General features: G+C 34.7%; 1 protein-coding gene across 1 annotated transcript in view; it reads right to left on the reverse strand.

Moving 5' to 3' along the window:
- Positions 1-25,953, reverse strand: part of LOC120630899 (probable G-protein coupled receptor 158) — a 214,742-nt gene that overhangs the window by 28,360 nt on the left and 160,429 nt on the right. Inside the window, exon 4 of the mRNA XM_039900241.1 lies at positions 22,040-22,163. Coding sequence (XP_039756175.1) covers positions 22,040-22,163 — 124 coding nt within the window. The remainder of the gene's footprint in view (positions 1-22,039; positions 22,164-25,953) is intronic.

The raw sequence follows: 25,953 nt of genomic DNA on the forward strand, positions 1-25,953 counted from the left end.
ATATAAATCTAAAAAAATAACATTAAATTAAAAAAATATCGTTATCTTTGAAAAATCCTTTTATCAATTATTCATTTTAAAATTGAATGTTGCACTTTCCAAACATGCTTCATCAACCAAAGGTTGTCTGGAGGAGATCGCTTCAAGCGATAAGGCCGTCTTTGCGTAAATATATGTATTTATCTCTTGTTTCTGAATGTGCAATAAAAACTTTCTATGTATCCATCTAATACAGCTAGGTTACTATACATTTGATGAATTTCTAATTGACAAGGTGGATTTCAAGAAGCCAGCTTCGCTCTCTTGATTGTAAATGGTGATGTTGGAAAAGATCAACTACTGAGTTTCTTCTTTTCGTTCTTGCCGGCTCTTCCCGGTAGAATCTGCTTTCCGAACCGGTGGTAGAGTCACTACAAACAGACATACTTGACGTTTCAAAAGTGCTTATAAAGTAGGCCTACTTGAAATAAATGAATTTTGAATTTTGAATTTTATCTATCCTTTGAATGGCTTACTGGTCAGAACGTGCTTTTTCTTTTCTGTGGTTTTGTGGGTTTTAACGTGCTCCGATTTCCGAAATCTACTGGAGAACTTTTACCAGAAAAACTAACAAAGACACAATAGTTATCGTCCCGCCGTCTATGAAGTATCATTCAAAACTTAAACGTCTTGTATTTGTGTTGCTATGGATAATAAAATGAGAACCTAGAGCAAAAATGGACGCTTCCGTTTTATTTATTTATTATTATTTTTATTTATTTAACTCTTTATTTGTACACCACTATGAAGTTAGGAATATAAAAAAAAACAATAGAAATACAACGACAGAAGTAGAATACAAAAGGCGGCCTTATCGGTTAGTGGCGATCTCTGCCAGGCAACCTTTGGATTAGGACAAGATGAGCGAGAGCGGACAGCTGATGTAAAATTATTATAAACCTACATTCAAATAGCTAAATACAAATACATAAACAAAATTGCACAAATAAGAAAAATATAATAAATAAATATAAAAGAATAAACTAATATATACTCAATCATACATAAATACTTAAGAAAACATAGATAATAAAAATAGACATTTACATTTACTCGTATTTGTAATGAAATATTTACAAAAAATAACCTTCCATACGCAAAAATAGAAAAATGTTCTCGCACGGGCACTGTGCCCAAGTCGCTGGTATTGCCTCTTTGGATTATGATTATAATAAAACTTTTATGTCACGGCTCTCATGGAGAAAATGGTGAAAAGCTTTGCCGAGGCACATGAAGCAGAAAAAACTAGGGGCGACGTTTATTTTTATCGCGAAGACGGCGGATAGTACAATTTACTTTATTGTGGTAAGCTCCGGGGCTTAGAGGTCAGACAAGACGTTTCTTAGATCAAAATATGCCGCTATAACAACGTCCCCAATCACAATCGAGAAGGAAAATTGACTGATACAATTTTCACTCATATTTCTTTCTAATACCAACGACTAATATTTATTTGAAATCATATTTGTCTTGTATTCCGAGCGAATCATCATCGACTTTTGCAGCCTAGTGAGATCACAGCCTCACATGGCCTTTCGAATATAGCGAATAGCTCATATAGCCTAATACGAGTGCCATATATTTAGAGACTAAACGTACGTTTGTTTGTAACCTGACTCCTCCTATACAGCTGGTAAAACTTTACGTGGACCGATCTTGATAAAATTTTACGTTTATATTGCATTATAGGTTTCCAGTTGGCTTGAAAGCATAATTAGACCCGGTAGGTGGCGCTAATTTACCGGGCAGGACGATGTATTTCGAGTCTTCTAGTTAGTAATATTATTTAACTTAAATTTATACATAAGTTTATATCTAAGAATTAGGTCCAGTGTCTTAATATAAAAACTAAGACATCGGGAGGTCTTTGCATCGTTTAAGTCCATAAAGGACTGAAGTGATTATTGTTAGCGTTGTTGTAAACATTCTTATCAATTTAATAAAATATCTGGAAAATATGAATTTATAGTTATCAAAAGTTTAATTATTTCCCTACTTGATAAAATTACTGTAACACTTATTTTATGTGTGTGTAACAACTAGTTCTTGTTATCTAAAATTTTATTAGCACTACGCTTTTACTATATATTCAACACTCTGTTGCTGCGTGAAATAATGATAAATCAACATTAATGCCGAGTTATGTGAAGTTTCCATCAAAACTTCTGCAACAGGTGAATTCCTAAAATTATGCCAACACACTAATATTTTGTCTTGTTTTGCTCGGGCTTGCAAGCAAAAGTTAGTCGTTCTAATTTCTAATTCCTGAATGTCAGTTGCAGTGAAATTATTCTATATATTCTATATTCATAGGTTTAGATTAAATTTGTGTATTTAAAGTTTCTACGTGTCTCCATGTAAACCGATTTGATGGAAATCTGGGCTTTGCCCGGAGTTTGCTTTCTAAACACGAGTATAGGCTACCATTTAAACATATTTTAATCTCATGTAAAATTCGCTTCTGTTACAGTAATTTTATAAAGTGGGTAAAAAATTAAACTTTGGACAACTACAATTTTGACGGCCGATTGGCGTAGTTTGCAGCGACCCTGCTTTCTGAGTCCAAGGGCGTGGGTTCGATTCCCACTACTGAGAAATGCTTGTGTGATGGCCATGAATGTTTTTCAGTGTTTGCATGTTTATATACCATAAACGCATAGTTTCTAAGGGGATGGATAATTATGTTGGAAAAATATTATTTACTTTTATTTTGAACAATAAATTAAAAAAAAAAAAAATATGTATATTCTAAGCATTTATGTATATTATTTATAAAAATATTCATCAGCTATCTTATTACCCATATCACAAGCTACGCTTACTTTGGGACTAGATGGCGGTGTGTGTATTGTCGTAGTATATTTATTTATTATTATTTAATTTCAATGAGACGTGGTGGTAGTACTTCCGCTAACGAACTGTCACAAAATCTCCACTACTTTTACCCTGGAGGAATAAGTATCCCGCGGAATTTCTGATAAACAAGCGCAGACTAAGTCGCGGGCGAGAGCTAGTAATAAATAAATAAAACAAAATGCTTAGAAAGCGTCCGCACTTTTATTTTATTTATAGTTATAAGATGTGACATGCGACCTTGTCTAACCTCTAACGTTAAAAGCCTACGCCTCTCCTGAAATATTGCATTATGTATATTATATTATACTTATCATAAAACCATCTTAGGAATCTCTGTAAAATACTCAGACAGACATACTTCTGTATTATTTATATTTGCGATATTTGGTAGGCTTTAGTTGTATATATACCAACGCTACCACGATAGTATCTTAATTACCTAATGACCGTACGGGCGTGTGTACATTTTGGAGTTTACTCTGTTTAAATTCTACTGTATCTGTCTGTCCATCTGCCAGAATGCTAAAGCTTGTGTTACCTAACTTGTAAAGAGTTGCGAGCAAAATTAAGGCTATATTTATGTTATGCGATACAATATATTTTTTTGAAAATGATTATTTCTTTATTTATAGAAATATACGTTTTCATTGAGTTTACGCAACAGTTTATTTTTGAATTAAAAAAATTCAGAATAAGGTAAATATAAGCACTTTTGAAACGTCAAGTCTGTCTGTGTGTAGTGACTCTACCACCGGTTTGGAAGGCAGATTCTACCGAGAAGAAGCCGGCAAGAAACTCAGCAGTTGCTCTTTTCCAATAACAACAATTTACATTTTACATTTTAAAATTCATTTTTCTATCTTGTGAGAGATGAAAGCGGAGCCGGATGCTTCCAAGCAACCTTGTCATTAAAAAATTCATCAATTGTATAATAAACTCGCTGTAATAAATGTGTTTTAACACATTCTCTAAACTTATGCATTGGTAGGTCCAAAATTACCTTAGGAATCATATTATAAAAGCGTATACTCAATCCCACAAATGACTACTGCACCTTTCGCAGACGATATGCAGATGTCACTAATTGTGACTGTTTATATCCACTTTTTGTTTATAAAGACTAATATGTTGTCTTACAAATACTATATTGTTATAAATATATTGTGAGGCTACCGTAAGGATACTTATACGATATTCTTTAAATTTTTCACGGAGAGATTCACGTGATTTAAGTTTATATATTGACCGTACAGCTCTTTTCTGCAATATGAATATAGTTTCAATATCAGCAGCTTGGCCCCATGCTAAGATCCCGTAAGACATCACACTATGAAAGTACGCAAAGTAAACAAGTCTGCTGTTTCCATGTCAGTAATCTGTCTAATTTTCCTGGCGGCGTAGGCAGCCCAGCTTAGTTTAGCTGCTAGTGTATTTATATGGTTAACCCACTGAAGCTTACAATCTAAGGTCATGCCCAGAAAAACTGTGGAATCTTCCATTTTTAGTGATTCTCCATTTATTATTATATTTTTATTAACTTTCTTTACATTTGGTAAAATAAATTCCACACACTTAGTTTTTTTTAAATTTAAAAGTAAATTATTGACAGTTAACCAGTGCGACACATGCGACATAGCACGGCTTACATCGTCAGAGTTATCTCTACCTCTATCAGTTTTAAAAATTAGAGATGTATCATCTGCAAACAGTACAATGTCACAGGTTTCACTGACATGGTGTGGTAGATCATTTGAAAGCTGAGAACACTGCTTCTCACTAAAACTAACTAAGAACTAGCTAAGTGATTAAGACTTCGGTATCACTTTCGGTGGGCCGAGTTCGAATCCAAGCAAGCACCTCTTACATTCTTATTTATTTGCTTTTTATGCAATTAAAATATCACTTGCTTCAACGGTGAAGAAAAATATCGTGGACAAACCTGCATGCCTAAGAGTCCATTATGTTCTCAAAGGTATGTGGAGTCCACCAATCCGCACTGGATTAGCGCGGTGGACTACGCCATACACCTTTCTCATAGTGGAAGGAGACCCGTGCCCTCTAGTGGTCCCTTTATGGTCTAACGGGCGTGGTTGTTGGTTTTCAGGCTCAACATCATCGCCTTGGGTTGATGGACATTGGTTGGCTTTTTGTGGGATGTATTCCTTGCATGCCTTGCAAAGTGTGGCTCTCTATAGGCGACCGTTTTCCACGTACCATCACTATTAAAAAAAACTAGCTACTAAACTAGAAATTCATTACGACCCACTTAGTAAAAGCGGTTCAAACCGCGGAAAACAGCTAGTAGTGAACACAAAAATGAATTCTTTACAGAATAAGTCCAGCCTCAGACCATTTTTTATGACTTGAAACATGGAGTCAATTAATAAACGCTACTCCAGGGACTTAATTATTGTAGGCTTTACTGGAGCAAGCAGAAAAAAATTATTCATTAAACAAAACAAAAACTATTTTCTAAGTCAAGTTCTTTCTGTTTCATAAGTCCGAGCTTAGGTACTTTTGTCTTATGTCAATATTTTCAAGTGTAAGTATATGCAAAAGTAAAGTCGAAATATTAAATTAATTATTTTGTAGTTAGCCTACTTTTGAAGTATCCTCTTGGAACTGATATAATATGCTTAGCAAATTAGGAGTTCAAGTCATCTGGGAATAGGAGCTTGATTACCTAATTTACTTGTAAATGTATTGCTTTGCATACTTTGTCTGTTAACCAAAAACATTGCCTTTTTTCGTAAGTGGAACATATAAAAACTCTAATATACAAAATTCTCGTTCACAAACTCCTCCGAAACTTCTTGACCGATTGAAATTGTATCTACTTCCATTGTTCTCAAGATTGTGAAGTGAAATTCTAAAATGTTGATTTTAAAGTCAAAGTCAAAAATATCTTTATTTAAGTAGGCCGGTACTTTTTGGCGTATATTACATGAGAAATGTGTACACGGTAGTAACATGATGGTGATAACCATATTCGTTAACTTAAAACTAAAGCTACGAGGGTTCCAAACGCCTCTGGTCTAAGAAGAAGCCCTCAACAAACTTAGCTGGTTGTTATTTTTTGTTACCACAGTGTCATTTCAAATTATTAGATGAGCAAACTGGTTGGAGCAATAATGCACACCCAAGCTTTTTTATCGATTACTTAGTCCTTTATACTATAATAGGACTTCTATAAGCTCGCGTTTTATACAAACTTTGAACTTTTTAAGAGACATCAATGGGTATCAAGGAGTCAATGGGTAGTCTATTGTATGCAATTTCCTTTCAACGAATTACAAATTTTACGTAACCTAGTATATTGCACTGCTAGTTTAGTCTTACTTCAATGTTTAATTTATTGCAGTCAAATTTTTTCTTAAATTCATCATTTTAAAATCTTAAAATTTATCTCTCTACTTTAAACTTGATCTTGCCCTGTGGAACTCTTCGAACTCAGTGCGGTTATAGAGTCACCTCAAACATACATATATGACTTTTTAAAAGTTCATATAAAATAGGATTAGGTACTAATGCTATTTAAAAAAACAAAGTTTGACTCAGGGCCCGTATTAAATTATTATTAATTATTTATTAAGTGATAAGGCCGCCTTTTGCACATAATTTATGTTAAAATAAGTGTTCCTGTGTGTGTTTCCTTTATTATGAAATATAGTTGTTTAAATAAATAAATAAATATCATGACAACTGATCTATAAACTGACGACAGCAGTACTAGCAGCAACAGACTTTCTCTCTCATTGCCGGAGCGATGGTGCGTCCATTTTATAAATTGCCGTTCATCCGCATCCGTTTATTTTAAAGATCCCAGTATCTATTCTCGTCAGTCCGGACATAAAAGCCTGAAGCGCCATCCACGGTGAAATTCCGATACATATTGGATATTTGGGGCACTCGATATTGAAAAATAAGTTTTGTGATCACGACCTCGTTGGTTGAGTGGTTTGAAAACAGGTTATCTGAGAATTTTGTGATATAAAAGAGTAGTTGGTTTGAAGGAGTTTAAAGCGCAGGTTCTAATTACATTATTCGAAATAATGAAATCTTTTGTTCCACAGCTTTCTGCCGAGATTGATACTTTTAAAGAAATAAATGTGCAGAGTTACCACGAAAATTACGTAGTGTCAACCATAATAATGAGGGGTTTAATGAGGTGACATCTGCCTTTACGGGTACTCTGTAAGGATCATTCCGACCTATTCCCCATGTTTGAGACACAGGTTTACTGGTGTCTCGGCAGCATCCCCCCCCTGAAACCTACCAGTCTCTTTGATGAACCTAACGATATCCCCTTTAGAGAGCTAGGTCTTCTTCACTTATTCCATCCTTATCTTTTAGTTCTCATCTCACTAGCGCGTACATGGGGCACCCACTCAAAGGATGGATCTTCTACAATTCTCATTATTGTTAGGAGTCTTTTTAACAGGCAATTTCCTGTAGTGATGCCTGCTACCAGTGCTATTTGGTTCTGTTCTGTGACATTAATTATTTTGTCTTCCTCTTATCGAATGACTTGAGAAACAATTCCGATTGCCTATCTCAGTGTGAACCATAATGTTAAATGGGGTCCCGAATTAATATGGCAACCACACAAGGATTATAGTCCTGGATAACATAATAGAGTTTCATAAATCCGTATATATTTTATAGACATGACGGCCGAGTGGCGCAGTGAGCAGCGACCCTGCTTTCTGAGTCCAAGGTCGTGGGTTCGATTCCTACAACTGGAAAATGTTTGTGTGATGAACATTAATGTTTTTCAGTGTCTGGGTGTTTATCTGTTTATTATAAGTATTTATGTGTATTATATTCATAAACAAATATTCATCAGCTATCTTAGTACCCATAACACAAGCTACGCTTACTTTGGGGCTAGATGGCGATGTGTGTATAGTCTAAGTATATTTATTTTTTTAGACATGTAAATGTGATTTAAAATAAAAATTAGTTAGGGTTGTGATTTTATTTAATAACGAAAATAACCTATTTTCGCTTTTTCAAGAAGCATTGTATAGTCAGGAAAATGGCATTACCCACCCTGTCACGAAGAGTATATCAAGCCTTCGGTCCTAGTTATTATCACCAACATTACGTGAGAATAATTGCTGAACTCCACCAACCTACATCGGATCATCATGTAGAGTTTTAGCTCTACATTTTACCATCAATAGCTCTCTTCTCAGGATTTTACAGGAACACTCAATCTTTTGGAGGCACGGCTTTGTCAGTAGCAGTTAGAAGAAGTCATGTGAGATATAAAAACGCTAATGATGACGTTATTGATTGCGAATAAATTATTTTTCATTATAGTTTTAGCTAAATGGTTAACCAAAAAACGGATGTTTGTTCAGAGCAGATCTTTTGAGTAATAACATAGAAAGATAGAAAATAAATATTAAGTAATTTGTTCTTATTTGGTGTCAGAAACAGTAGATCTTATTCTAGTGTATAAAACATTTTGTCTGTCGGTGACACCTGTGTCTATAGTTTGGCGTATGGCGTGCATAACAAACGCATGCATTTCGCCGATTTATCTTACGCTGAAACCCAAGTGACGCCACATCCAAAAATAAGAATTCGGAATTTGAACGTGGACGTGCTTGTTCATAAATGCTCCCTCCCTGAGGGAAACTGTCTCCTGACCGATTTTGTATAAGGTTGCCGATTTCCAGAGAGATTTTCCAACTTCACGGGAGATATCAATATGATATTGCACAAGTGTATGCGCAAACACAGGTCCACTCTACTTCCTAGCTCTCATAGTCCGATGGGACGGCAGCTCCGACACGAACGGAAAGAGATCAGGCGCACGACCAACAGCTTTCAACTTGCTTTTCTAGGCACGAAGGGAATTATCGCTAATTTTCGAATTTCGAAACTCAAAACCAATAAGGTTTGACCCGGCGATCGAACTCAAAAGCGCGTGATCTGGTGGAAAATGCTCACCACTAGACCAACGAGGTAGTCTAATCCATACAACCGATCAATTTGATTCGTGGCATAGAGTTAGTTTTAAGGACATAGGCTAATTTGGACTTGAAAAAACATTAAATTCTCAAGCATGGTTTACAATAACATTCGTGACTAAATATTGTCCTTCCATCACGTCCTTAAAAAAGCGAAACCAAACTACTTATTCACCGAAGGGATAACTCCGGTGCACAGCTACTATAAAATATATGTTATATGCAGGTAAAACACAGTATATTTTACCTATAACTTGTAAAGAGTCTATTCGGATGAGATACTAAAGATTAAAAGAATATTGTTCCTTAAAAATTACAACATTTCGAAGGTTTGACGAAAAATTACAACAGTGATAGTAGGTTTGACCACTGATGCCTAAACTAAAGTTGAATTCACACATTCAAACATTGAATAAAAATAAATAAAATAATTTAAATTTAATAAGCTCATATTTTAATTTAATTTTAATTTTAATTTAAACTTAATAGTAATATAAGTTTAGTAATTTGTGGACAATGATGTGGGTTTAATTTTGTTTTTTTTATGAATGACTGTCTGTTGTCACTTATAAATAAAATAAAATTAAACCTCAAATATTTTTTAAAATATGGAACATGCATTATTTGTGCTATGTAACAAATAGGCTGTTTCTGTGTTTAACCACACAGATTTAACGGTATCTAATAACTCGCGAAAAACGTTAAACAAAAATATTTGGTACGTGCATCAATTTTTCATCAGTATTCGCCGTACGAATACGGTTAAGCTGAACAGGTATAGCCTGAATTTTAAATCCTTGCAAAACTTGTTACGCTGCTGGAAAACCATCGGTATTTTTTTTTTTAATTTTGTCCCTTCATTTGCATTACTAAGTCGGGTCGTGTGTGTCATAAAATTACGAGACTCTTTAGTGTACTTAAACAATACGAAAGGTGACGCTTAGAAAGCGGAACAAGTCGCGGCAATAGACAGTTTCATTATCATCATATCCACCCATTACGGGCCAATATAAGGCACGGGTCTCCTCACTCTAAAAAAAGAAAGCCAACTAAGAGAGATTTTCTCTTAGTTGGCGTTATATAAATTATAACAATTATGATAATAAACATAACAAGAAAAGCTGATTAGTTATAGCAGCAAGTTCATTACAGATTGAGCTAACAATGTAGGTATGTTCATTGATTCTAACAAATAAATACGTTGTTTCTATTATTATTTACTTCTTTGTATGATTAGATCATTTTTAATTATTTAGCTTAAACAAGTACGTAAATGGAATCAGTTAAGAATATGCCTTAGTTAAGTAACAATAATAGGAGCAATACAGTTGCCCAGTCCATTGAATTATGATAAACAATCATTATCATCTTATTTGATGTATCTATGTTCTTGTTAGGCTCGTATGGAATCAAGATGCTTGATCACAACAATCACTATCTTGTTAGGAATAACCAATTTTTTTTTAGAGTGCTCTCACAATGAGAAGGCGTTACAACCGTATTCCACCACGTTGGCCCAGTGCGGATTTTTAGACTCCACACACCTTTGAGAACATTATGGAGAACTCTCAAACATGCAGGTTTCCTTCACCGTTGATACTAGCGATTTAAGTTCAATAGCTTAAAACGCACGTAACCTAGGAAAGTTAGAGGTGCGTGCTGGAATTTGAACTCGGCTTTCCGAAAATGAAATCGAAATCGTACCCACGGGGCTATCACCGCTTTCATAGTCAGTATAGCATACATTTAATATTGGATTCGCAGTCCTAACTCGAATAATTGGTACGGGCGGCAGGTGTGGATTACGATGTGGATTAATGACCATACATCCGCACCACTCGTGCGGCTGAATGATGCATTGGCTTGACCTCTCCAAAAATCAACACATACTTTTAAAAACCCCCTTTTATAACAACCTCCCTGGCAAAGTGGGGAGCACTCTGGTCTTATAAGCGGGAGTTAAGTGGGTTTTAGTAGTAGTATAATATATAGTAGTACCATGCTTATTTTTGCCACCGGGCGGGTTTTCATCCCTATGTTGTTAATATCCCAAAAACTCGCACGAAGCGATTGCATTTCCTTTTCTTATACGCATAGCTACTAGGGTTTGGAACACTTTCGGAGTTCTGTGTTTCCTAATTCTTACAACCTGGGTATCTTTAAAACAAGAGTGAATAGGCATCTTCTAGGCAAGCGCGTCCCATCTTAGGCCATATCTACACATTCCATCAGGTGAGATTGTGGTCAAGCGCTAGTCTGTTTCAGTTTTAAAAAAAACCAAGCAACATTGCTGGGTTTCAGACTGAAAGGAGTGGTTGCCGGTGTAATAACAGATACGTTCGGCTTGAACCTACGCCTTAAGGTGATGGGCACAGGCTGCCCTGTGTCCATCACCTTAAGGCGTAGGTTCAAACTTGTTAGGACATGTTCCTTGGATGCCCTGTGAAGTGAAGCGTTGCTCTTTTATAGGTGATGGTTTCGGGTTTCATCATCAAACGATACACGGAAAAATTAAATTAAAATTTCTTATAAACGCGTCATCTTATATATACCTTATATAAATTTATAATGCATATAAAAAAATCTCTTGTTTCAAGCGTGTCTCATTGTAATATGGACCTGTGAAAAAGACTGTAAAGATCGAAACTGTAAAGTTTCCTACTAGATGACGCTACAGTCGCTATAAGACTGATGTGAAAGGCATATACTAATTTCGGCATCGACGGTAGGAGAGTCGTAGCTTAATTGGTGAAAGCGCGCAGGCTGCGATTGCCTGAGAGCCGCAGGTTCAAATTCTGTCGGTTCCGAAAATTTTTATATGCATTTTAAATTGAACACTAATAATAATTATATATACCTACTTAAACTTGTTATTCACACTACCTTGATAATATATTACGAATTATTTAATACATGTTAATATTAATTTTCTCAATAAGTTTAACTGTTTCTTATAAGAAATCTATAAACCTATATTATAAATTAACAGAGTCGTGTTTAAACACTTAAAGTTATGAAAGTTAGACAATCATATAAAGCATCACATAAAAAGGAATAAAACAAAATTTGGTGTCATAATTATTAAATTATCTACTTACAATTTATAGACGCAAATTAGAATAATAATTCATCTATTATATGGGAAAAACAACTAACACAAATTTCAACATATAAAGTGCATATACGAGTAACACAACAGTATATCAGGGAATAGATAGCAGAAGATCTTTTAATTAGGTAATTAGATTAAAAAAAGGATTGTGTGGTTTTATGAAACCACGATTAATTGAAGAATATTAATAGTAAATTGAATGTACTAGTAGTAACAAAGGTACGCTTCCTGTATGTACAAATAGTCCCTGCTCATTATTCAACTGCCCTACTAAAGATCAATCTCAGTGAAAAACTACGTATTTACCATAGAATACGAAACGGAAATGCCGATAATAGATAGGCACGGATCCGTGCCGCCAGCGGTACTGGGAGTCCTCTTGATAAATGAACGCACCGCGTGGCACTCGCCCCGAGTAGACACTTCATATCATTGAGATAAATTGAACTGTGCATGAGAGCGACTGCTGCACTACTTTGTAATATTTTTATCCAGCTTCATTAACAAATAGTTGTACAAACCATTTTTTGTAGTAAATTCTTTAGGCGCGATTAGGGAGTCAATCCGTTTTTATCTGACGGAAGTATTTCAGACGTCTGTTTAGTTTCCGCTGTTTAAAAATAATAATTGAAAGCGTGTAGTAAAAAAAAAGCGTGTAGTATATTGTCATATACTACACGCTTCTTGTCTTATACGCCAGCTAGTGGCAAATATCATAATCAATTAGGATTATTTATTTCCAATATTTTCAAATGGATCAATTGTGAGTGGCAAAGTGAATAAAACAGTAAAAAATGTTTTTAGAAAATCTCAAAATATACTAGTTTATTTATTACTTTTGTAATAAATAACTTATGTAACCTTCAACGGTATTTTGTAATTCGTTTACACGTTGTATATTTTAAATATATTTATTCTCCCATACCCTCACGCGCTTTTCTCGCACGTCCGGTGGACTTAGAGCTAAATTATTTTTTACCAGCCAACGGTAAAAAATAATTTAGTCCACCTTATGTAAGCCATTTTTTTGATTGTGTATCAATAAAGTGAATAAAAGAATTATATTTGCCGCCGCCTCGTTTCTGTGCTCAGGTCTGTAGAGCGTGGTTGCCAGTGTTATTACAGGCAAGATCGGTACGCTGCGTTTAAGTAACAAAGGTTGTTTTTTGAAATTACACGATGTAATCCTCTTGATAAATAAACGCACCCCGCGGCACTCGCTCCGAGTAGACACTTCATATCATTGAGATAAATTGAACTGTGCATAAGACCGACTCTTGCACTACTTTGTAATACTTTTATCCGCGCTTCATTAACGAATGAACGAAAGCAGGCTTTGTATTATGGCCGCCTAGCAGCTTTGCTGTGTACTCAGGTATTAAGGGTGTGGTTGCCAGTGTAATTAAAGGGCACATGAGGTTTCAGACCGACGCTTTAGACTGATAGACGTAGGGTAGCACGTTGCAGGACGTGTTATCTTAAGGATTATTATATAACACTGTAAGTATGATTATTATATTCCACATTTATGTTCTTTACCTTCAATATTGCGTTTTAATTTATTTTATACTAGCGCACCCAGCCCGCTTCGCAGGGCTAGATTTTGCTTTATTTTATTTAAACAAAAAACTTACATCATAATATATTAAATCATTTCTCTCCGTATTCATTCTCTTCTCGAGCGGGTGAAGATCATTATCTACACCCATGTACACCCAACAATAGAATATCATTATAGTAAATAAAAGCTGTATTTGACAGTTCAAAAATAGGAGTGTTCCGATCGTCACCAAACTTTACAGGATTACTCGCCAGGTCAATCCGGGGATTCCCTAAAAGTTTCATTGAAATACGGAACATACCCACATACACACTTTCTCTTTTATATATATAGATATATTTTTATACATTATAGTTAACATCTGGTACTTATATTACATCTGTGCATAAAATACAACACGCGCATAGACCTACGCTTGTCTAATAAAACACTTAGCTAATCAGTCACTTGATTTTAATTTTGCAAGTGACGTTGGCTGTACATGATTTCTTTCAGTAAAAACTTTGACAGTGGTTTACAAAAACTATTAAGTTTCCGCATCACAGAAAAGTCTAAGCGACAGCACATAATTTACCTCTTAAATGAAAACCGAAATATTACTTATATTTCGGTTTTCATTTATATTTTGTAAACGTATTCTTTTCGTATCAGATATTTCTGTGAGTACGAGTATATTCTTAATTCTTTTCTCAAATTCGGGTCTTCTTAATGAAATTTTGGTAGCGATTTAAATTTTTGGTACTAAATAAATAGATAAATAAATAAATAATAATAAATTGAAGCCTACCAACCCGTTGGAGAGCGTGTTGAGTCAACGCCCTAATTCCCTATCTTTCCCCAGTAGGAGAACCGTTTTGAATGTTTTGATTTACCAAATAGCCATCTAGAATTGAAATCGTAGCTCTCCACACAGCGTAAACCGCAATGCCCAAGTGGTAATCTGTTATGGATGGATTCTTTGGCTTTAGTATCGTGTTCCAGATGAAATCAGTGTAATTATTACTAAGCATCTTCCCCGAGAGCAGTCTAATTGGACGAGTTACCCTAAACACATACGCGGAACGCTCTCCACGATCCTTAAGCCCAAGTTTAATTGCAGAGCTCTTTAACTAATGTGTTAGTAAACCTAACCGTGCACTCAGTTTGAAATCTTCGGGAAAAACCAAAAACGAAGGGGTGTTTTTTTTGTAGTGTAAACGTGTGTGTGTCTGTGGCAGAGTGGAACTGGAAAAGATGAACTGATTTTGATTACGTTTTTTTTCATCAAAACGTGAACGAGTCGAGAGTGTTTTTAGCTATGTTTGACGAAAATCTATCCAAGATGGCCGTCACCACAAAATGGCGGGCTACAATTTTTTTCACAACTCCCTCATTATGGTTATCCAATTTAAAAGCTTGACAAGTAGTATATTATAAAAAATGATAAATTTAAAATCCAAGATGGCCGCTGACCATCACAAAATGGCGAATGGCTCAATAGCAGATTAATGTTCACGGTATTGAAAGTCGGAGGTTTATTTGATTTTAATATTCCTTCTATCTAAAATGTAACGAAGACTATATATATATATATACATGTTTTAGAGAAGGATGTTACGACTAAATAAAAAAAGATTGAAAGTTTTAAACCTTCTTTTAGATGCAGTAGTACTACACTCGTACTAGAACTAACCTATGTGTTTTACGCGTAAGTTCTCAAACAAAAAGCGTAAATTGTAATATAACAATTTTCTGCAAAACCCATGGACGGGTTTCACTCGACTCGAAGCATATTATTACGACACATATATATTAATAATAATAATCATTTATTTCAGGCTTTACCCAGAAAATTTAACATCATTTACGAAATAAAATTAAATGCAATTAAAATATATACATGTCAAAAATAAATAAATTAAAACAAAAAACTAAATTAAAAGAAACTAAATAATATTAGATAGAGCATTTGTGTTTGTTCATCCATAACCCGTTGGGCATTAATTTGTTTGCCTGATAAAAATGTTGCAAATGTAATATAATGCGTTTTATGTTATTAACGTATGTTTTTCTTTGTGTACAGTACTTTCTTTCGTTATTCCTTCCTTCCTTTGACATCAAAGCAAGTTATTAGATTGCAGGCTCTCCGGAGCGCTCCGGAAGTTCGTTGCCATCGTGGGTTTTGCATTAATTTTTTTCATTTGAAAATTAAAAAAAAATCAAAATTCATTTATTTCAAGTAGGCCTAATATAAGCACTTTTGAAACGTCAAGTTTGTCTGCTTGTAGTTACTCTACCACCGGTTCGGAAGGCAGACGCTACCGGGAAGAAGCCGGCAACAAACTCAGCAGATGCTATTTTCCAACATCGTTTTACAATTTAACAATCTTTGTTCTATCTCGTGTGAGATGAAAGCGGAGCAGCTTGCTTCCAGGAAACCTTGTCTTTAAGAAATTCATCAATAGTATAGTTACCTCGATGTATTAAACGAGTTTTTTTGTACATTCTTTAAACTTATGTGATGGTAAATCTAATATTACTTTCGGTATCATGTTATAAAAGCAGTTTTTTATAATTTTTTTATTTCACTACAAATTGAGTGCAATCTCACCTGGTGGTAAGTGATGATGCAGTCTAAGATTGTTGCCGGCTAACCTGTTAGGGAGTATGGTAGTCATACCCCCAATCCAGTGGCGTGCATAGAGGGTATGCAGATAATATTAAATTAAGAATACCTCCAGTACGAGTTATAAAAACTTAAGGATAGGCATTGTAAGAGTTACTCGTACTGGATATTTTCTTCATTTTATATCATCTGCATACCCTGTGCATACCCTCTATGCACGCCACTGCCCCAATCGGTTTCTACGCGACATCGCACCGGAACACTGAATCGCTTAGCGGCACGTCTTTATCAGTAGGGTGGTAACTAGCCACAGCCAAAGCCTCCCACCAGACCAGACCATAGAAAATACAGAAAATATAAATTGACCCTGCTAGGAAACGAACCCGGGACCTCCTACTTAAATTCAAAGCGCTCACCGTTGCGCTAGGGAGGTCGTCGCATATATTCGATTAACTTTTGAATTATTCTTATGTTTAAGTTCTATTTTTCGCTGTCGAGATAAATTTTTCTACATTCTTACTTTAATTAAGGAAGACTCGGCTCCTGAGGGACACTTCACATAAACGAGCCCCCATCTCGAAGACCCGAAACAGCTTTATCGATTGCCCTCTTAAAGTAAGTAGAGACCCGTCTCTCGGTTAACATCTGTTACACAGAGGCAATTTCTCGCCTCCCAAATAAAAGTGCCGATAGACAAGATTTTTAAAGATGTTCTGTGGAACTTTCACATTTAACGAAGTTTTAAGGAACTCCTATAGTTTAATCCCACCATCACTTCGCAACCATAATCCACAGCCTATAAAGGTCTCACTGTTGCTATTACCTCGGATGAGTGTTGGATAGAAGCGGGCGTTACTTTGCGGAATTCCATGATGTATTATGAACATTAAGCTTAATTTTCTATACTCCGCGAAAAGCAGGAGAATATGTATGGTGTAATTTATAATTTTACCAATCTTTATACTCCATACAAAACAGATTTTCGGCGATACCCTCTACGCACGTTTCGCTCCTATACCGGAGCATCCTCAGGAGATGTTGACTTTACAATGAATATAACATTATAAAGTCAACATCTCCTGAAGATACTCTTACTTTTCGCGGAATATAACAAATTAAGCTTAATTTCATAACTCTCGGATGAGACTTTAGTAAAGACTAGTTTAGATTATCCAAGCTGCTCATATGCGATTATTGTTAGTTTTAAAAACGTAAACGAAAGCTACGGCCTTAGAATGAAAAACATACAGAACCCTCATTCAGCCATTATTGCATGAAATTCATTGTGTCCAAAAACTTTGAAAACGCCCCGCGCACATCTTTCTTCACACCCGAGTAATCATGTTAGCTCACAAACTTTTTCTCATTTTATGGTTAACGTTTAGACCATCAGAGTTAAATAATTACTGTCAACTGCTAAATGGAATGAAGCGACTAATCGCTTGTTCGAGAAACACTACTAAAGTGGAGTGGTTTTTGAAGCTTCAATATTAGTCGTGTACACGGTTGTATATTCTTAATTCTGTGGCTTAAAAATTTTTTGTATTTAAGGAAATTTTTCTAATAAAAATTATGTTATTTTTTTCACAATATTATCTGTGAAAAACGATAGCACTATTTTTAGATCTGTCAATTCAGTTTAATGTATTATTAGATACAATGTAATTTACTAGCATCATAATAATTGTCCTTCAGTGACCTTCCATAGGTTTCTCATTCGACCAACCTTATTTATTTATTTATACTCTTTATTTGCACATTAAAATACAGAAGTAGAATCAACAAAAAAAAAAAGACAGAAGCAGTTTACAAAATGCAGCCTTATCGCTTAGTAGCGAAGGAAGCCGGGCAACTTTAGGATAAGGAAAACGAAAGGATAACAGACTGCGGGTAGTACATTATGAAAAAAAAAAATTCTAATAACTACATTGTTATACTTGAACTAGTAGAACTACTATTATTATGTATTATTTTATTACACAAATAAAATAATACATAATAATATAATCAATATTAAAATAGTTAGAAAATCCAAAAGCCTCATAATCTCATTCATTACAATAACATTGAGATTATTTGTAAATAATAATTAAACTAGAACTAATTATACCGTGAAAAGAAATAGGCTTCTATTCCTCAAAATACTGAAGCCTATAAAAAAAAACCAAGTGAAGTATGTCGCTCGTTATCGTGACCCCAAGATACGGGACCCGCACCTACAGACACACGGACGTCCAATACAGAACTTTTTTAAACAATTTTTTAATTAGTTTAAATAAAAAGAGATTTCAAAATATCGTGAGTGTTAAAAATAGTGTTTTTTCTCAACATTTGTCTCTTTATATTCACTTATAAAAGCAATAAAGAATAAAAAAGTGACATTTTAAGTTGGAGAATATATTTTTGACAGATTTCTTGAATATATCAAGTGATTTAGACTGCCTGGTTGCGCCAAGTTATAATTAAGTCTTAAATAATAATTTAAAATTTCATTGGTGTTCCTATTCTCCCATATCCAACCTAAAACAGCACTGAACGATTGTCCGTGAAGAGACTGGCGCCCTCATACGCCTCAAAAACACTAGAACGCAGAGCTGTCACTTAAATTAACGGAAGCAAACGATTGAGACGTTTGCGGACGACTTGCTTTCCGATTACGAAAAGTAACGGGCAATACGAGTTTGCTGGCTGCCTGAAAATAAGCCATAAAATATCATAATATACCTTAGAAGTTTCAATGAGATCCTTTTAAGCATAATTCCTATATTTATGTGTGTGCCGAAATATAACATAAGTGGTGGTGTTCGAGAAGAGAGGACTTCGTGAGGAATATTTGGATCAACGGACGGCGTGCTCCTACCCATGAAAAATAAGGTCAAGTAAGTGCTGTCTTCCTTGTGCTCTGATTCCTTTGTATCTTTCTTTTGTACACCAATTTACCGCAAAAAAATACAGTCCACTCATTCGAAAAATAAAAATCTTAAATAACTTAATATAACTTGGCGCATACACTGCCTTTTGGTGTCTCGAACAAAAATGTTCCAACATGTCTTTGTGAACTCACCCTAAGGCATCGGGCATTTTTCCGATTTTGGTCTCGGACCGCCGAGACCTATAATTTAAACCAATTCCATTATTGAGTGATGTCGCTTCACGGTTTTTAAATTTTGCAATTACATTAAAAGAGCTTGAAAAGAACATTGGGGATGTCACTAAAGAAGTTCAAAGGAAAGGATCTTGGGGATGTCACTAAAGAAGTTCAAAGTTTGTATTAAGCGAAAGCTTATAGAAAAGTCCTATTATAGTATAAAGGATTACGTAAACGATAAAAAAGCTTGGGTGTAAACAATTGCTCTAACCAGGTTGCTTCTTAAATTTTTTCTAATGACAATGTGAGATGGTGATAGCAAAAAGAACACCCGGCTAGGTTTGTTGTGGGCTTCTTCTTAGACCAGGGCGCAATTGGAACCCTCGTAGCTTTAGTTTTAAGTTTACGATTGTAGTTATCGCCATCACTACTCACTGCTATGTACACATTTTGTATACAATAACGCATCAAAAGTGCCATCTATGTGCCTATTTGAATAAAGAAATATTTGACTTTGACTTTGACATTTTGGTATAGGGCAGGTGTTGGGTTCTAGGGTTCTAGTGACACCGTGTGTTAGCTTACTTGGATGGGTTTAATTAGATCTTCAGCTTTTCTCCGTGCCTCGGACAGTACGTTAAACCGTCGTCGTAATCGTACGTTATTTGGTTTTTAACCGATTTAAAAAAGAAGGAGGATTTCAATTCGACTGTTTTTTTTTTAGCGACAGAAATAACCAAGGTACTACTCCTCGGACGAAATCTGTCTCAAAAAAAATATACTATACTATATAATACGACTATACACACATTGCAATCTAGCCCCAAAGTAAGCGTAGCTTGTGTTATGGGTACTAATATGACTGTTGAATATTTTTATGAATAATAAATAATACATAAATACTTATAATATACAGACTCAAAAAGCTGGGTCGCTGCCGACTGCGCCCGTCGGCCGTCAAAAGAGCCCTACTGATTCTAATATTTTAACGCAATATCCGCAAGGCTTTCTACTAAAACTTTCATAATATTAGCGCAGGCAATTATTTATTTCCGTTTTGTAATAACGCTTCCTAGGTTGCCTCTCGATGTTATTATTTTGCACGAGAATAAAATATTAAGTTTCTATGTTATTAATTATACTATGTAACAAAAACTGTTCTACTCGAAGCACTTATAACAATTTTGTTAAAGTGTTTTTACCTCGAAGAAAATAACACTTATAATTTTTACATAATAAGGTGCTAAAGTAACTACTAGCTGTGCCTTGTGGTTTCACCTGCTAAGGGCCCCATCAGGCGATTATATCCCCTGACTAGGGATATAAGTAACGTGTCCACATGCTAAAGTACGGGGACATGAAATAGGAGAAGTTTACACCCGTTTATTATTACACATACATTATTTGAACATTATTTCCACTTTGCGCCAATACTCTAAGATTTGATAAAGCTGTGCGAGCAGATAAATAAATATACTACGACAATACACACATCGCCATCTAGTCCCCAAATTAAGCGTAGCTTGTGTTATGGGTACTAAGATAACTGATGAATAATTTCATGAATAATATACATAAATACTTATAATACACATATAAACACCCAGACACTGAAAAATATTCATGTTCATCACACAATCATTTTCCAGTTGTGGGAATCGAACCCACGGCCTTGGGCTCGGAAAGCAGGATCATATCGTTTCTCCAGCGTATCTCCGGCTAGCGGAAGGCGCTTCGGCGAAATTTATTATTATATCTACCGATAGTCGTGTGCCTACAGATTTCTAAAAGGTTCCGTGTCTAGGTATTTTAGCATGTATCCATATTTATATAATACCATCACTAGCCTAGAAAAGCCAACTGCTGGACTAAAAAGAGGAGTGGATATGTCAGCTATATTCTGGTCTGACACGCATTAAAAGAGTTTTTTTTATTCCACTACAAGTGAGCCCCTTAAACAGACTTCTCTGCTAAGTTACGGTGCAGTCTAAGATAGTAGCGGGCTAATTTGTTGAATAGTTTTTAGCCTCTTCGCCAAATGGAATCGGTCTGTACGCGGATGGTACTGAAACGCTAAATTGCTAGACGGAACCTACGTCTAATAAAATGTCGCCTACCTAATGTCTATCACCAGACTAGACCTTTATTCCCGCTCCACGTAAAAAACCACAGCACTCGGAACAAAACCACGGAGACCTTAAAATCATAGGAAAAAAGGGTCTGTTTGTTCGTTAATTTGTTTTATATTTTCGGCCATGTGAACCGATTAATACGCAGATAACATTTGTAAAAAGTTTACAAATGTTATCAACAATGTAGGATCTGTATTAAAAAGAGTTTTTTTTTTCTAAAATACTTAATTAATTTAACACATCATCATCTTCATCCACCCGTTACCGGCCCACTACATAGCACTGATCTCCTCCCACAACGAGAAGGGGTTAAGGCCTTAGTCCACCACGCCTAGGCCTAGTGCGGATTGGTGGACTCTACACACCTTTGAGAACATTAGGTAGAACTCTCAGGCATGCAGGTTTCCTCACGATGTTTTCCTTCACCATTGAAGCAAGTGATATTTTAATTACTTAAAACGCGCGTAACTTAGAAAAGTAAGAGGTGCGTGCTGTTTATTCCTACCTTCAGATTACAATTAGACAACTCTTTTTTGGTATATTTCTAATTTCAACGGCTCTCTTTTAAAACTGCAGATTGTACATTATTTATATGGGATGGCGGTTATTGCTAAAACGGAATGTTATGTACGTCAATAAAGCACAATGTTGGTACTACTACTTACTTCTGTGGTCTTTTTCTTGCACTTGTCTGTGCCGGCGAAGATGTTGAGCTGAGTGGAGCCAGGCTTCAAAGGACACTGGTCGATATCCACCCTTCGAAGGTCAATGTCGATGCCGCTCGTGCCTCTGAGGGAGAAACAAAAAATTTTACTTAACTCTTAACTAATTTTATACAATATCTTATACTAATACTAGCTGACCCCAGCGCCATCTGTCGGGCTGATTTGTGAATCTAAACCATCCGGCAGCCACCCAAACGCATACCAAAAAAACATTCAAATCGGTCCAGCCGTTTAGGAGGAGTTCAGTGACATACACACGTACACAAGGAATATATATATATATATATATAAGATATATAAAGCTGAAGAAGCTGAAGAGTTTGTTTGTTGGTTTATTTACTTAAACGCGATGATCTCAAGAACTACTGATCCGATTTGAAAAATTCTTTCAGTGTTGGATAGCCTATTTATAGAGGAAGGCGATATTTATAATCACGCTAAGACCGCATCGCACCAATAAATAATTGTTAAAAATCGGGAGTTTTTTCCCCTTTTTAGAAGTTCCGCTACGAGCGCTGCGTAAACGGTTAAAGTTTTGATAAAATCAAGTATGACGAAGTTGATTCACTTTAAAAGTTCAAAAGAAAAATGCGGACCAGCATATGTAGTGTGTCTTTTAAGGTTGACAAGAAGAAGATATAACTGAAGAAATAAAGATATAACAAAAGAACTAGCTTACTATGTAGTATATTTATTCACATAAATATCATGATTTTAATGTTAAAAATATTAAATACTAGCGTTTTCTACCTTATTTGGTTGCCTGTAATAGATCGCTATGCAGCGGTAAGGCCACCTTATTTTTTAGAATACAGAATGTGGAAGTCCTTGTAAAATACCTATGAACAGCTATAGACGTATATAATTATGATAATGATTGCATTCGGCAAGAACCAATGAAATCCGATAACATATAATGTCATGTGTTTTAACACCAGTGTCAATGTAACATCGATTTAGCTAACGTGTAAACGATATGAGCTGCACAGTCGCTGAATAATACAGCTATCACTGGCTATCTGTGTCTGTCGTTTGCTCATAGCTACAGCAATAACAGTTGTTTCCGCTACAACTTTAGACTATCTGCCTGAGTTACAAGCGGTAGCGTTTTATATATAACTTGCAGTTGCGAGTTTAAATAAAAAAATTGCCTGATTTTAAGGCGGCATTTTTACGCTCATAACCCAACTTCGGTTTCGACTATCGAAAATCTGTAACGTCAATAAAAATTGAATGTATGTACCTTGTCCGCACTTCTAAAAAGCTCTAGACAAAATAGAAAATCGAGTTCACAGAATTTGCGACTCTAAAACCTGTAACATTAGGTCAATTTTGCTTTAACAAATGTGCAATATAAGTGTATTCATTCATGCATTTTGGCTACCGATAAAAACATACAACAACATAGGCTACTTATAGATTTCATATAACAAGCCATAATAGGTTAGCCCACTACCATCTTACACTGCATTATTTGATAGAAGCAGGCGTTACTTTGCGGAATTTCATAATATATTATGAAAATTAAGCTTAAATTACTATACTGCGCAAAATACAGGAGAAGTTGTATGGTGGTATTTATAAGTTATCCCTTAAGTCAAAATTAATAAAACGGCTGTTGATAAAACTTTTAAAGGGTACGAACGAATAAATATAAAGATTGAAGAAATTTAACACCATGTTTTTTGCGGAGTATAGCAAATTAAGCTTAATTTTCATAGTATAACACTGCATTGTCAGGCTACATTTCAGTCAATCGCTAAATAAATAAATAAATAAATAAATAAATATACTACCACAATACACACAACGCCATCTAGCCCCAAAGTAAGCGTAGCTTGTGTTATGGGTACTAAGATAGCTGATGAATTTTTTTTTTTTTTATGAATGTAATACACATAAATACTTATAATATACAGATAAACACCCAGACACTGAAAAACATGTTCATCAGACAAACATTTTCCAGTTGTGGGAATCGAACCCACGACCTTGGACTCAGAAAGCAGGGTCGCTGCGCACTGCGCCACTAGGCCGTAGGTAAATGAGGCTGTAGTAAATTAACAAAAAGTTTGTGATATGTACCACAACTCAATTAGCCCAAATCTATGCAAGCGGTCTGTATTCCTGACAGATTATGCAAATTCCTCACGCTGCGGCCGACCCCGATCCAGCTGCGCTGTAGATCTATTATAGTACATTATTAGCTTTTCGACTGGAAATATCATTCAAATTTAGACGGTCCGGGACGTGCACCGTCTAACCTAGGGATAAACGGATAAACGGAACGGATGAATAAATTTGATTATACTGTGCACCCAAATAGTCCAGGGTCGATAATTTTTAAAACCAAAAAAAATCATAATAGGATGAAACCCATTAGAAAAGGAGGGAAATATGATAAAAATGAAAGGAAAAATAATTTACGGGCGATCTGAGGTTGGGAAGGGGATGGGGGTGAGTTCTTAAGGGTAAAAAACGGTTTTTCTCGATTTCCGGCGAAACTAAAAGTCCTATCGAAAAAAGTCAAATGGAAAAGTTGTAGATAATAAAAAGATCAAAAACTTTTGTATTTACACTTTTTTCACATAACCTCAAAATTTATGTGAAAAATTCAAAAAACCAAGTTTTTGGTTTTTTATTTTTATCTTTTACAAAAATTTTTTTTTTTTAACGAAATTTTGTGAAAACTTACCTTTTTATGTCCCAAAAACGCTGTAATTTATTTAATTAAAAATATTTATTTTTTCACCTTATTTTGAATTAATATCGAAAAAACACCCTAATTTTCAATCGAAAATTCACCCGTCAAAATATCAGCTTTTCTCAAAAAGTTGTTGTGGTTTCTGTTCGTTGAAATCTCTACTTTCCGATGGTGAAAAAAAAAATATATGTTACTATGGTAAATCTTCTCAGAAAATGCAAAAATTCAAAAAAAACTTGAATTCGAAAAATTTTTTTTAATTATTATAAATAATTTCATCTAAAAAATCTGATTGCTGCAATTTGTTTCAATTAAAAAGTTGATTTATTTAATTCTAATTACATTTATGTCATAGAAAATCTCATTATAGATGAATATAAATGTAAATTGTACTATTAAATGTAGATGCTTTATAAAAAATATTAAAGAAATCAATGTCAAAATAATATATATTATATTATAAATCTAACAAACAAATAAATAATATATTATAAATCTATAAAAAAGTATAAAATATATATGAAAATCGGCCAAAAGTTTGTTTTATTAGAAATATATTTACGATATATATTTTATATATTTTTTATAGATTTTAAATATATTTTTTATAGATTTTGAAATATATTTTTTTTCATGGGATTAACTAAATTTGTTTGTGCAAAATTAAGGAGATAATTATTTTTTTATCTTGTACTAAAATATCATTTAATTTCAATCTTTAGGTTATGTTAAGTTAAGCATACTATTTTTTAAAGAAAATATTACGATTTTTATGGTTGAGTTGATTGATACAGATAAAAATAGAGATAGTATTTACCTTCCTATGCAGATTCGAAAAGTTTTATTGTTTTTTTAAGTAAACTTGTCACAATTATCTTCAAGAAACTCAGCGTGCACGTGTATTTTTATAAACGATGTTGTATACTGTACTGTATTTCGAATACTGGTTAGGCTAGCGGTTGTAACAGCTGCTACGAAATATATAGTATATAATAGTAGGTATGTATGTAGTAAGACCCAGACCCGCCTAGCCCCTTTCCCACTTCTCCACGAAATACCTTTTGATGGGCTACAATTTTTCGTAGGTCACTCAGGTATATCTACTCAGGTATATATATAATTTATCTCAAAATAGTTATAAATAAGCATC

Source organism: Pararge aegeria, chromosome 2 (genome assembly GCF_905163445.1).
Source record: "Pararge aegeria chromosome 2, ilParAegt1.1, whole genome shotgun sequence".
Classification (NCBI taxonomy): domain Eukaryota; kingdom Metazoa; phylum Arthropoda; class Insecta; order Lepidoptera; family Nymphalidae; genus Pararge; species Pararge aegeria.